At 40.0% G+C, this 13974-nt stretch overlaps 1 protein-coding gene across 1 annotated transcript in view; it reads left to right on the plus strand.

The window, feature by feature from the left end:
- The window catches only part of psme3ip1 (proteasome activator subunit 3 interacting protein 1), a 55179-nt gene that overhangs the window by 22674 nt on the left and 18531 nt on the right, over positions 1 to 13974 (plus strand). Inside the window, exons 3-5 of the mRNA XM_052028363.1 lie at positions 4443 to 4541; positions 6419 to 6540; positions 13767 to 13900. Of these exons, the coding sequence (XP_051884323.1) occupies positions 4443 to 4541; positions 6419 to 6540; positions 13767 to 13900 (355 nt within the window). The remainder of the gene's footprint in view (positions 1 to 4442; positions 4542 to 6418; positions 6541 to 13766; positions 13901 to 13974) is intronic.

Below are 13974 nucleotides of genomic sequence, written 5' to 3' on the forward strand. Positions count from 1 at the left end.
TTAGAGATGCATTGCAGAACAAAACCCTGCAATCTCAGATTGTTTCAAGTGAAGAAAAGAAAATACCCTGTTACCTTTCATAGAATCACAGAACAATACAGGATGGAAACAGGCCCTTTGGCTTAACTTGTCTATGCCGACTATGATGCCCAACTAAACTACTCCCTTTTGCCCATGTTTGGCCCCTATTCCTCTAAATCTTTCCTATCAATATTCCTGTCCAATTGTCTTTCAAATGTTGTTAATTTACCTGCCTCAACCACTTCCTTTGGCAGCTCGTTCCATATATCTACCATGCTCTGAATGAAGAATTTGCCCCTCGGGTTCCTTTTAAATCTTTCCCCTCTCACCTTAAATCTATGCCCTCTAATTTTTGATTCCCTTTCCCTGGGAAAAAGACTATGTGCATTCACCCTATCTATGCCCCTCATGATCTTGTACACCTAACCTACCCAACCTGTCCCTCAGGCCCTCGAGTACTCGTAACGTTCTCATAAATTATCTTTGCACTCTTTCCAGCTTAGTTGCATCTTTCCTATAACAGGATAACTAAAACTGTGCACAATACCAACATGTAGGATGTTCCAAATATGCTCTTTAAGAAATGAATACTCTTCCCATATGTCAGTAGTATGGTATGTAACTCCATGAGCATAAGCAAGATTAGGTACATATGAACACATTTTCTTCAAGATACAACTTTCACACTCAAGTTCCAAGGTTCTTCACAGGCAATTAAATCTAATTTCTATTTTAATGCAGAGTAATCCAGCAATTAATTGGCACAACAAGCTACAGAAAGAGGTTTCTGCGATGTTTGTTGCAGAATGAATGTCGCCAGGATAAAAGGAGAACTTTTCCGCTCTGAATGGAAGCTTTGAATATTCACTGAGAGGAGAGTACACGACTCATTGATTCCTTCATCGTGTAGCACATTCATGATTGTGGACATGTCATTCTGGATTATACACTACACAGGAGTGGGAATAAAAGTATGACCACCTGATTCTCAGCTGCAAGTGCTATCTACTGAACCAAGGCTGATGTCTTGTTGATGCAACATCTAATGTTGTCAGGAAATTTGTGAATAGCATGAGATAACCATCTCTGCAGCAAGTCTGAACACCGATACCTCCACTTTTAGCAGATAATTGCTTAAACTCACAATACTTCAATTGTATCTGTTTATTAGTGTGAATTGTTTTGTCCATTTCCTAATTACTATTACTGTGTATAATGAGTGAATGCGCTGCAAAGCACTTGCTTAGCCTATAATCGGTAAATGTGCTCCAAATCTCTTCAGACACAAGGTTAGATTTTCTGACTGGCTGAAGGAGTTCACTGAGGGTAAATTCTTTCTTCTGGTGCTGCATCGTCCGGCCTGGCAGGTCTCTGGAGTTTACCTGCATCAGTGCTGAGTTAACTAATCTCAATCAGGATGGTGTTCGAGACTCTGCTCTTTGATTTGGTGTGTTAGTCGAGATCTCTGCTCCAATCAATTATTGACTCCTGTTGGGTTTTGGATATAGATAAGGTCTTGTTTTCATGTGATGCCCTCCACGGTTGAACAATCTCCCACACTCACTGAGTCTTCTGTTCCTTGGGCAAGGTAACAGAAAGGCTGTGAAACTGTGTCCTTCCAGGAGACAGCAAAATCACAAAAGAGAGAAGGCCGTTGCATGTGAATAAATGTTTTATTAATTACTATCTTGATGATAGATGGGCGATGCTGAAAATTTACTTATTCAGAATAATTTGGTGCTTATCTGAGATGTATTGATTGTTAAATATATTTTGTACTCCAAAAAACTTTCAATTGCACACTTGGATAATTTTTGAACATTTTTTGATAATTTCTGAATGGAGTTAGTTTATCAACGCTTTATTAAGTGATGAATCATTGATGTATTAAGTATAGCTGCAAGAATTAAAATGTCCCTCAACAGCAACTACAATAAAAGAGGCACATTCTGTTCCAAGTGATAATCTGAACACTTAATGTCTGGTTATGTTGCAAAAGACAGTCAGTGGAATGCCATGTTGTATTGACTATTAACTCTGAAATGTGAAATAGATTGAAACATTGAATTATGTCTGTTGAAGTTAAAAAGTCCTTGACTGCAATTTAAGGAGAATTATTTTCATTTTGTCACATTGGTGTCCAAGTGAATTCCATTTCCAGTAAAGGCCTTCATCGTAATATGAAATTTTGATGGAGAATTGTATCTTCAAGAACAAAATTCTATTTCATCTCAATTATTTCATTCTTGGTGCAGAAGGGAAATGAGTCAACTTTTTCCGGCATTTGCCAAAATTCTCTTTTGTCCCATATAAAATATCTGAACGAGTAAACAACTGGTGAATGGATTAAAGCTAATTGTGAATTCCATTGGTGTTCTAGTTTCATGCTGTTGAAGCCCCTGTAACCCCATCGTTTTCAGTGTATGCACTAGTGCTAGACAGAGCTATTTACCTGTGAGATTTCGTGCCACATAATGCCTGAAGGAGAAACGAGGCAGGATACCAGGGTACAGAGAATGCATTAGAAAAGTTGGGAAGTACCCCACTTGTCAGGTACCTGTACTGGGAAATCTGATGGGCAATTTAGGGTCGTCCTGCATGCTTGGGCTGTGCACGACCCCTTAAGCTAATGAGACTGAGCACTCGAGGTTCCCATTCGATGATCAAACGCAAAAATTTCACTGCAAACCTGTAGAAGTATCTTCTGTGACATGGGTGCCATTGATTGAAATGAGACCTTTGCTTGAAATTGAGGAGCCCCTTGAATCATCCTTGAGTGTCGTTTCAAGGAGGCCTGTTCATTGTGGTCAACCAGAAGTACAGCAATAAGAAGTCTAATATAACCGAGGACTGGAAGAGAATGATAGTTCTTAGTGGGAAAGTGCCTAGCCTTGGTACGTCCACCTAATCCCCTCTCTGAGTCATGAGTGAACCCTTGCTCAATTACTTAACACGGTAGTGTCTAAGGACTCTCATTGAAAGTCCTCAATGCAGTTTTGAGATATTAGTGCATGAAGTACCACGAGCAAAGAGACTAAAAACCTATATTACAATAGATATAATGGAAATGGGCTGATTAGTTATTATTGTGCAATTATTGCAATGCCAAGAAAAGAATGTGACATTGTGTTGATCATAAAGCTTCTGTTTGCACCTAAGTTGGATTGGGATGTTGGGAAAGCAAATACTGTATTTGTGTTTCATCATTTGCAAATATTTGATCCTAGAGTGGATAGGAGAGGGGACAGTGCATTTGGAAGGGAGTATTGAAATGAAATTGTGGGAACATTGACAGAACATGCTTCAAACTGTCAATAAATCTGGAGTTCAAAACATGGTAATGATAAATTTGCACTTTATCTGCTGGATTTTTTGTCATGTGCAACAAATTATTCTACTTGTGCTCTCACTTAAGGTCATAATCTCATTTTATTATGCAGATTGTTTTGGGTCACATTGCTTAAATTGGTGAGAATTGATGAGATGAGTAATTGCTTATAAATTTCAGCTTGCATTATAAAATAATATTGGCTTCTGATTTTAAAGTATCTTGCATCAGCAATAAAGTACGGTGGTCAAACATGAGCCTGTTGCATTTTTTTTTACAGAGGGATCATTTTCAATCTGTGGAACAATCTTTGGAAGATATAAAATGGATTTGCATTTACCACTTAACTTTAACCCGTGGTAATGAAGATACCATGAATTGCAGCAACTTAACAAATTAATATTAAATACTTATGTATGCAAAAGTCGATACTAAATTATATTTTTTTCTTTTGAAAGAAACTGGTTCTTGGATCGATATCTCTGTGCACTCTTTTGTGTTATTCCACTTTCAGACTCTTGGTTAACATTTTCTAGTTCTTCCTTTCAGAATTACTAAGCTGTTTTTCTAATTAGATGACTTTCGTCCAAGATAGTGGGAGATCATTAAAGGATGTGGGCCCAGGCAGCTATGTGTACACAGTAATACATGTTTATTTTGCCTACCCCTGAAGAAATTGTTAAATTTATGATCCTGGCCCACCACTGCTTTGGTAGTTTTTGTGATTAGCAATTTGACTTGTTTCAGAATTATGCAGTAATGTCCTTTATAGAGTAAAAAAAATCATTTTGTTGAAAATTTGGAACACAAAATTTTCTCATTGTCCATGAGTTGCAGTCTACCTACCCCATTGAATGACGTCTGGGGATTTAAACTCTTGATAATAGTTAACAGCAGCTTGGTTCCTTTGTACGTGCCTGGCATATGTTTCAAGGCTAGAATATGATGCCACTCCTTTAAATAATGTTCACATGTAACTTACAAAAAAAGTACTCAATAAATTTAAATTCTTAAGAAGTTACAAGACAATTTGATTAATTGAAAAAGGACTAAACTGGGCATCGCCATTAACGTTTTCTTTGTTCCATTGCAGAATGCCCTGAGGAGGTTTATGATCCTCGATCATTGTACGAAAGGCTTCAAGAACAGAAAGAGAAGAAACAGTCTGAATTTGAGGAGCAGTTTAAATTTAGTAAGGCTTCTTCTGTGCATTGCTTCTGTGGACTTGCAGTTAAAAGCTTCCAATTGCTGTGGCATCTCTCTCAATATGGGTATCTCTCTTTTGGAAGTGGGTTGACTACAGGACTGCTTGCTGAGAGGGAAGAATGTGTGGTGCAGTTCAATAATGTGTATTATTTTGTCGTAGTGAACTGAGACCTGCAAATTTGAATCAAGCAATAGATTATTCCCTTGCTTGGAGCTGTCAGAAACATCCTCGACTGAATGGTGGCTTCCTGCACCATAACAATTCTATGAATCTACTCTCGGATTCAAATTTTCAATTGTATATATAAAGATACAAAATAGGGGGCAGTGAACCATCCTTGTTAAAGAATTATAAAGGCTTTTGTTCATGAGAGGTATTGCTCTTGTAACCTAATACCATTTTTGGAAAAAAGTTGAGAGCATTATTGTAGTAGGAACAAATAAATATTGATTCCATTGTCAATATTGTGTTATTCCAGTACACCCCTCCCACTTCATAATTCGCCAGTGTCTTTTGTAGGGATGGAGTCTCACTTCTACAATCTTGTTTAAACTTCACAATCATAGTAAAGCTCTAATAATCTGGCACCCATAGGATTTTGGTGCTGCCCGATCAAAAAATTTTCCAGACACGTTTATTTTATTTGTTACTCAGTAGTATAATAAATTTCCCAGTGAATTTAGTGCCTTTAAAGGGAACAGAACCTAATCAGTTTCAGCTTGACCCCAGCTCTAACTGCAAACCTACCCAGGTTCCTGACCCCTGTCACTCGTGGCTCCAGCTGCTCACCCACTCACAGTGCTAATAAAAACACAGCCAATCTCACAAATATGCATATCCATGGAAGGTAGGTCTATAGATGATGAGGACTTGCTAACTAATAAGTGAGCTAGGTGTCGAACCGGTGGAATATCTAAGCAATCAGTTACTAGATTATTGGAGGTTTTTGTGCATTGGATTTTGAGGTCTGTCTGTTTATAATGTTGCATGTGACGAGCCACTTCTTTTGCTTTGTGGTATGCTGTTGTGGGTACACCAACTTGGAGAAATAGTTCTCAGAATGTTAGAACACCAAATTACCTGTCATTTTGGATGTAAAAAAAAGTATTTTGCCTGCAAGGCTTATCAAAATGTCTACTATATGAAGTAGACCATAACCAGAAACCTTTCATTGTCAGGATTGAACATTTATCTTGGCTGCTCTGTGAACATTGGACTTAATTTAAACCAAAAATAACTTCAGATGCATGTGTTGATGCCAAATGTGTGAAGAGATTGCTAGCTCATCTGGTAACACCCATGTTTTTATGCATAAGCAATGTAATAAATGTACATTTATTTCTGTGTGTGATAAATTGTTTTTTGTTTATCTGTATATTTATTTTCAATGCAGTCCTGGGTATAGAAAAATAAGAATGTTGTAGTGGCTGCTACCGCGATGTGCAAGCAAGACACTAGTCGATGGGCTGCAGAACAAGAACTGATTTATTTTCCCGCCTTGCGCGGGCCTTTTAAGAGGAATGGTTCCCGCCCACCGAAAACGGAAAATGACGTATGCGCTACGTCATCAAACTCTTCCCGCGCACGGGTTCTCCCCGTCGCTCGGGGAAGACGAAGGCCCAGCACCATCTTGGGCCTCGCTGCTCCGACGACGCGCGACCTGACCGCCGAGCTGGTTCGCTTGCTCGGATGGTGAGTCGCTACAATGTATTTATTTTTGCGCACCATAGTTTAAAAAAAACATTATGTTCTGTTTAAAATAATCTGTGAATAAGTGAGCTTACTGGGGTTGTCTGGTTATGGGTTTTAATTTTCTTTTGATGAACATTAGAAAATTGCTGTGTTTTTATCATTTCATTCAGAAAATATGGTAAGAGGTCTCGACGAGGATGAAACAAACTACCTTGATGAAGTTTCCAGGCAGCGGTTGCTCCTAGAGAAGCAAAGGAGAGATGAAGATGATAAAGAGCTGAAAGAATACAGAATATCCTTTTGTTCAGCATCAATTGAATCTTGATTGCAGGGACTTGGAAAATTTAGTTTCACTTCATCATAAAACTGAAAGCTTTCTCCTTTGTAGATTCAGCTTAATTGTATGGAATTTTGGCTCCTAGATTATCTCTAACTGACTCAAGTAAAAATTCCTCCCTTTCATTTCACTTTTAGTGAATAAAGAGATTCGCCAGAGGCCCAACATTTGGATTGTCAACTGGGCTTTTGCTGCTGGGTTCACTGGCAAAATGAAGTCAAGTTATTTTGATAGTCAACTATAAAGTATGCAGCATAATTTCTTCAGCAAGCATTTGTGAAACTGGAGAATGCTGAAATCTTAGCATTTACTGGATAATTTCTCTGATTATGTGCAAAATTGTCACTTTTTTTTCCTCCATTCTAGTCCTGGCATTTTTGCTTCTGTCACTCAGTCTTTCTAATGTGCTTTTGCTGTCATTCTACTATCAACTTTTGACAATCTTGTGTCTGATCACCTTCCTGTACTCTTCACTCAACATAAACCCTATCTTACCTGATAACTCTTAAGCGTTTGCTTAATATCTTGTATCCTTTCACTTGACCTGCCTTGAATGGGAGGTTGCATTACAGTCATGTCCTTCTTTCCTGAGTTCCATGTTTTAATGCCTCCAGTCATGTTTCTGCTGCTGCCTCTGTACCAAAGTCTGTAAAGGCACCCCATGGCTTATGACATCACTGCTTGTCCTGAATTGACCAGCAGTCTTTGATACAGAAGACCCCAACGAACCCCTGCTTCTGCATTTTTTCGTGCATCTCCCCAGAATATATCCTTGGTTCCATCTTTTCTAATTTACATGCCGTCCCTTGGCAGCAGAGTCAAAAATGTAGCCTCAGCTTCCATGTGTACATCCGTGTTACCCCACCGACTTGGATTGGTCATGCTGTTTGCCTGAGATCTAGTGCAAGGTGAACAAAAATTTCCTCCTGCCAAATATTGCGAGGAGCCAAGCCAGTATCTTTGGTTCTCATTGCAAGCACTCTTCTCTCACGGTAAATGGAAACAAAAGCAAATTGCGGACGTTAGAAATCTAAAATAAAAACAGAAAATGCTGAAACACTCAGCAGGTTAGGCAGCATTTTTGACCTGAAATGTTGACTCTGTTTAACTTTCCACAGACTGATCTGCTGAGTGATTTTAGTAAGGCGTTTGACAAGGTTCCACATGATAGGCTTCTTCAGAAGGTCAGAGGGCAAGGGATCCAGGGAGGCTTGGCCGTGTGGATTCAGAATTTGCTTGCCTGTAGAAAGCAGAGGGTTGTGGGGCAGGGAGTGCATTCAGATTGGATGACCGTGACTAGTGGTGTCCCACAGGGATCGGTTCTGGGACCTCTACTTTTCGTGATATTTATTAATGACTTGGATGAGGGGGTGGAAGGGTGGGTTAGCAAGTTTGCAGACGACACAAAGGTCGGTGGTGTTGTGGATAGTGTGGAGGGCTGTCGAAGCTTACAGAGGGATATTGATAGGACGCAGAGCTGAGCTGAGGAGTGGCAGATGGAGTTCAATCCGGGGAAGTGTGAAGTGGTACACTTTGGAAGGACTAACTCCAAGGTGGAGTACAAGGTTAATGGCAGGATTCTGGGTAGTGTGGAGGAGCAGAGGGATCTGGGGGTTCATATCCACAGATCACTGAAAGTTGCCTCACAGGTGGATAGGGTAGTTAAGAAAGCTTACGGGATGTTAGCTTTCATAAGTCGTGGGATCGAGTTTAAAAGTCGCGAGGTAATGATGCAGCTCTACAAAACTCTGGTTAGACCACACTTGGAGTACTGTGTCCAGTTGTGGTTGCCTCATTATAGGAGAGATGTGGAAGCATTGGAAAGGGTGCAGAGGAGATTTACCAGGATGCTGCCTGGATTAGAGAGTATGCATTATGAGGAGAGACTAAAGGAGCTAGGGCTTTACTCATTGGAGAGAAGGAGGATGAGAGGAGACATGATAGAGATATACAAAATATTAAGAGGAATAGATAGAGTGGACAGCCAACGCCTCTTTCCCAGGGCACCAATGGTCAATACAAGAGGACATGGCTTTAAAGTAATGGGTAGGAAGTTCAAGGGAGATATCAGAGGGAGGTTTTCCACCCAGAGAGTGGTTGGTGCATGGAATGCGCTTTCTGGGGTGGTGATGGAGGCTGATACGTTGGTCAAGTTCAAGAGATTGTTAGATAAGCATATGGAGGAATTTAAAATGGGGGATGTGTGGGAGGAAGGGGTTAGATAGTCTTAGGCGTGGTTTAAAGGTCGGCACAACATGGTGGGCCGAAGGGCCTGTATTGTTCTGTATTGTTCTATAGCTCATTGACTTGTGTTTCAATGTACTCCTGGTCAGCCATCCTTGGTCATAGAGTCATACAGCACAGAAATGAGCCCTTTGACTCACTATGGCCATGTAAACCATTAAGTACCTATCTATGTTAATCCCATTTACAGGCACTTGATCTGTAGCCTTGGTGTTCAAGTGCTTGTTTAAATACTATTTCAATGCTGTGAGAGTTTCTGCATCCATCACTCCCTCAAGCATTGTGTTCCAGATTCCATTCACCTTCTAGAAGGAAAAAAAACTCCTCTTTAGAACCTTCTAAACCTCTGACCTTAAATCTACACCCTCTGCTTTCAAACACTTCAGCTTTGGGAGAGAAGTTTCTTACCACCTACACTATTTATGCCTCTGTCAGGATTACCCCTTCCCCCGCCCCTCAGCCTCCTCCGCTTCAAGAAAATCAAACCCCACCTATCCAATCTCTCCTCTTAACTGAAACATTCCATAACTGGCAACATCCTAGTGAATCTCCTCTGCACCTTCTCCAATGTGACCGTGCTCTTCCCATAGCGTGGCAACCATAACTTCACAAGTAATCTGGTCGTGGCCTGACTATTGTTTTATCAAGTTGTACCATCATCTTCCTGCTCTTACATTGTGTGCCCCAGCTAATGAAATAAGAATCCCAAATGCTGCCTTAACCACTTTATCTACCTATACTCTCATCTTCAGGGATCTTTGAACGTTTACGCTAAGCTCCGTTTGTTCCTTGGTACTCCTTAGGGCTCTATGATTCATTGTGTACATCCTAGCCCTATCAGTCCTCCCAAAATCCATCATTTCACACTTAACAGGATTAAACTCCATCTGCCATTGGTCTGCCCATTTGACCAGCTCATCAATGTGATCCTGTGGCCTAAGGCTATCCTTCTCACTGTCAACTACACCACTAATTTTCATGTACCCGTGAACTTCCTAATCATGTTCTATTATTAATGTACTTAAGAAACAGGGACTGATCCCTCAGGTGCACCACTGTCACAGGCTTCCAATAACAAAAACAACCCTCCACCACCTGCCTCCTATTATTAAGCCAAAATTGCATCTATTTTCCCAACTTCCCATGGATCCCATGTGCTGTAGCCTTTTGGACCAGTCTCTTAAGTGGGACTTTGACAACGGTCTTAAAGTCCACATGGACTACAAGCAAACTGCCCTCTTTGATGCATTTTATCTATTTGAAAAATTCTATCAAATTGGCCAGAAGGGATCTCTCCCTGACAAAGTCAAGCTAACTTTCTTTTACCAATCCCTGTCTCTTAATTTTTTCCAATAAAGTCCCTGTAGAGTCATTAGCCTTACTCACCTGTAGTTTCCTGGCTTATCCCTGCTGCCCTTCTGAGTAAAGATATCACATTTGCTGTCCTCCAGTCATCTGGCACGTCAGTTGCAGCCAAGGCCCAGCAGTTTCTCCCCTTGCCTTCTGAATCAGCATGGAATACATCTCATGAGGCTCTGGGGATTTATTCATCTTTCAGCCTGCTAAGACCTTTTTTTAATGTTAACTTGTTCTAAAATTCTCCAACTACAATATCATCCTCTTTAGGGAGTACAGATAAGAAATATTCATTGAAGACCTCCTCCTCGATCTACCATCCATTAGCTTAAGATTACTTAAAACTCCATGGCCCATGTCCAAACTTGATCCAAGTCCCATTCATCTGTTGTCTCTGTTTTTGTTGACCTGCATTGGTTCCTGGTTAAGCATTGTCTAAACTTTAAAGTTCTCGTTCTTGGTTTCATCCTCCTCCATGGTATTTGGTCGTTCCAATTTCTGTAATTTCCTCCATCACCTCAATCCTACTAGAGAGTTGCTTCTCGAGTTCTGGCCTCTTGAACATCCCTGAATTCAGTCACTCCACTACTGGTGACCATGCCTTCATCTACAAAGGCCTTTTCTCTGCCTGTTTCCCTCTCTTTCCTCTTTTGAGATGCTGTATGTCCCTCCTGTTTCCTTTCTTAAAACAAAGTACCTTCATCTGCATTAATTATGTGATTTTTGTATTAAATTTTGTTTGGCATTAAGCCACATGAAATGATTTGCTGTCTTAGAGATGTTTTAAAAATAACTAGTTTGTATTACCATTTTTTCTCCTCTTTTGTCTCTTGGTTTCTGCAGTGCTTTTTGATAAGACTCCATGGATAGGCTGTGGGCAGCTGAAGATCACTGTATATGACGGGATCATGTTACAACTGTTTATGTAGATTGAAGAGTGTTTTCTGTCCAGAGGGTGTGAGCTGTTGCACACGAGCTGTTATATGTTGCTTTACCTCTCAGTTGAAGTTCTTAATGATTGAAGAGAACTGTCCTTGCAATTTAATTTTTTTTTTAGAATCTTTACCACTTTGATGCATAACAAATCATACAAGCACAGCTTATTAGTATGGAAAGGTTTACTTGCCTGCAAAGCAGACAGCTGGTTGCTGTTGGATTAAATAGGCTTACAAAAATGTGAAGGATAAAAATTTGAATAATTTTGTTTTTAATAAATTTCACATTGGAAATGAACCTTAATTACCTTTAGTAAAGTCTTAAAATGACCTTAATATTTAGGTCATAGAGCTATACAGCACAGAAACAGGCCCTTCGGCCTAACTCATCCATGCCAACCAAGTTGCCTAACTGAGCTAGTCCCATTTGCCTGCATTCGGCCCATATCCCTATAAACTTTTCCTATTCATGTACCTGTCTAAATGTCTTTTAAATATCATAATTGTACCTGTTTCTACCACTTCCTCTGGCAGCTTATTCCATAAAGAAACCATCCCTCAGGTCTACTTTAAATCTTTCTCCTCTCACATCAAACACATGCCTTCTAGTTTTGGACTCCCTTACCCTAGGGAAAAGACAGTGGCTATTCACCTTGTCTATGCCCCTCACGATCTTATGAACCACTATAAGGTCCCCCTTTAGTCTCCCACACTCCAGGGAAAATAAGTCCTAGCCTATGCAGCCTCTCCTTATAACTTAAACCCTTCAGTCCTGGTGTCATCCTTGTAAATCTTTTAAATGTTACTTAATTGCTTGAGTCGTGAACAAAGATTAAGAGAACGTGAACTTGACGATAGGTTGGTTTGCAGCAAAGAACATTGAGGCGTCTTAAGGAAGAGCTAAATAAATGTATAATTGGAGGGTGGGAAGGTAGAAGAATATGTTGAGTTGGGGAAAAGGGGGTTGAGAAGGCCCATGTAGAGTGTAAAACATTACAGACCAGTTGGTCGACATGGTCTGTTTTTATGCTGTACATTTTATGTAATTCTGTATTTTTAGTCATTGTACGGTTGCTAGTATGCTGGAAGGCAAGGTATCAAGTGAACTTTGTTCCAGGGGACATTCAACGGGAGATGTTGCAGAAGAAGGCCAGGGGACTCGTCCTTCAAAATGCTCCATGCATTGAGCAGGCTGCCAAAGAGTTGCATTTGATTATAAAACTGTTAAGCACCCAGCAGGTCAGTCAACATGAGTGGAAAAAGAAACAGAGCGCTGATGAAAGGTCATCAGCCTGAAACATTAACTTTCACTCTCTACAAATGCTGCCGGATCTGCTGCGCATTTCCAGCACTTTTTGTTTTTTTTAATTTCAGATTTCCAGCATCTTTGTTATTTTGATTTTGGAATTTGCATTCAGTGCCAATGAGCAAAGAGGAATCTTGCTTCAACTTGGCAAGGAGGTTTTGCATGATATTGAAATATCGAATTTGGGGGGACAACTCTGCAAGCATAATGATGGGCCCAACAATTCTGCAGTTCAGCATAATGATGGGTCCAACAATGGCCAACATCTCAACTTTCATTTCAACCTGGAAGCATTTTAATAAACATCAAAATGACGTAATGGAACCTCGGATAATGCCATCGTGGCCCTAGATAAAAGTGTTCTGTTCCCTGAAGACGTTCTGAAAATATGGACTTCTGATGAGTCATTCTTCTCCTCCTCTTCCTAGAGCTTTGTACATCTCTGCTCTCTCTTTGCTCATTATTTGAGTCATGCTCAATGCCTAGAGGAAACTCTGTTAGCCTTCCAATGCCAGTGAGCCACTTGTTTATGTCCTTATGTTCTATTATAGCTCATTCGTTGCCCGTCCATCTCTCCGATAATGTATTGTTCTTTTGAAGTAGGTTTTAGTTATTGATCAGAAAAGAGTGGGAAGACTCAACAGGGTCAGTTGAATCTGTGGAGAGAAAGTTAATGACTTGTTCTGGTACAAAGTCATCAATCTGAAGCATTTACCACTGCTTCTCTCTGCACATATGTTGCCTTATCTGCTGAGTGTTGGGCACAGTATTGTAAGGTCTGAACATAGTCCATTATGAATTAAGTAATGTGATGTTAAATATTGTTTGTGCAAAGTAATTGCAATCTCCACATGGTTGTATTCCACCACTCCAGAAACACTACATAAAGCCCTACCTCTTTCTTGCATGTTATTCAACACAATTTGTACAGTACTTGAATCTTGATATATGTAGTACCTTGCATATATCTATGCTAAGTAATCCTTTCATATTTTTTAGCTTTGGCATCAGCTGCTCCCCCAGTTAAGTATCTTCTGCTTTCTGCCCTGTATGTGACTGAAGATCCACTAATATGGTTGAGTCTTATTTGCCACCTTAGCTTGAGGGCAATTATAGCTTGACAATAAATTAATGTTTATATCCTGTGAATGAATAAAACAAAATTTAGTCAGTCTGAGTCAGTTGTCTGTTGTTGGAGGATGGCATTGTGACCAATGAAGTGTTTTCAATTATTTTTTGATTCTCACTTGTTCTTAACAGGAAAATTCTGAAGCACGAGGGTCAAATTTCCAGAAATGTAATCCGAAATTGTCCGTTTTAATCCTTAACTGTGTAATAACAGTGCCCGCACAAAGCTAACAGCAAATGTTGAATCTAAAAAAGACACCGAAAGGAAAATGGCTGCGAAGCCAGCAGAAAACAAGAATAAGTTCTCTCAAGCAAAGCTGTTAGCTGGAGCTGTAAAACGCAAAAGGTTGGTATCCATTTTGGGGGAAAAAAAAATCAGTGAGACACAATAAATATGACAAGCAATTAAAGACAGTGATT

The sequence above is a fragment of the Pristis pectinata genome, chromosome 13 (assembly GCF_009764475.1).
Source record: "Pristis pectinata isolate sPriPec2 chromosome 13, sPriPec2.1.pri, whole genome shotgun sequence".
Taxonomy (NCBI): domain Eukaryota; kingdom Metazoa; phylum Chordata; class Chondrichthyes; order Rhinopristiformes; family Pristidae; genus Pristis; species Pristis pectinata.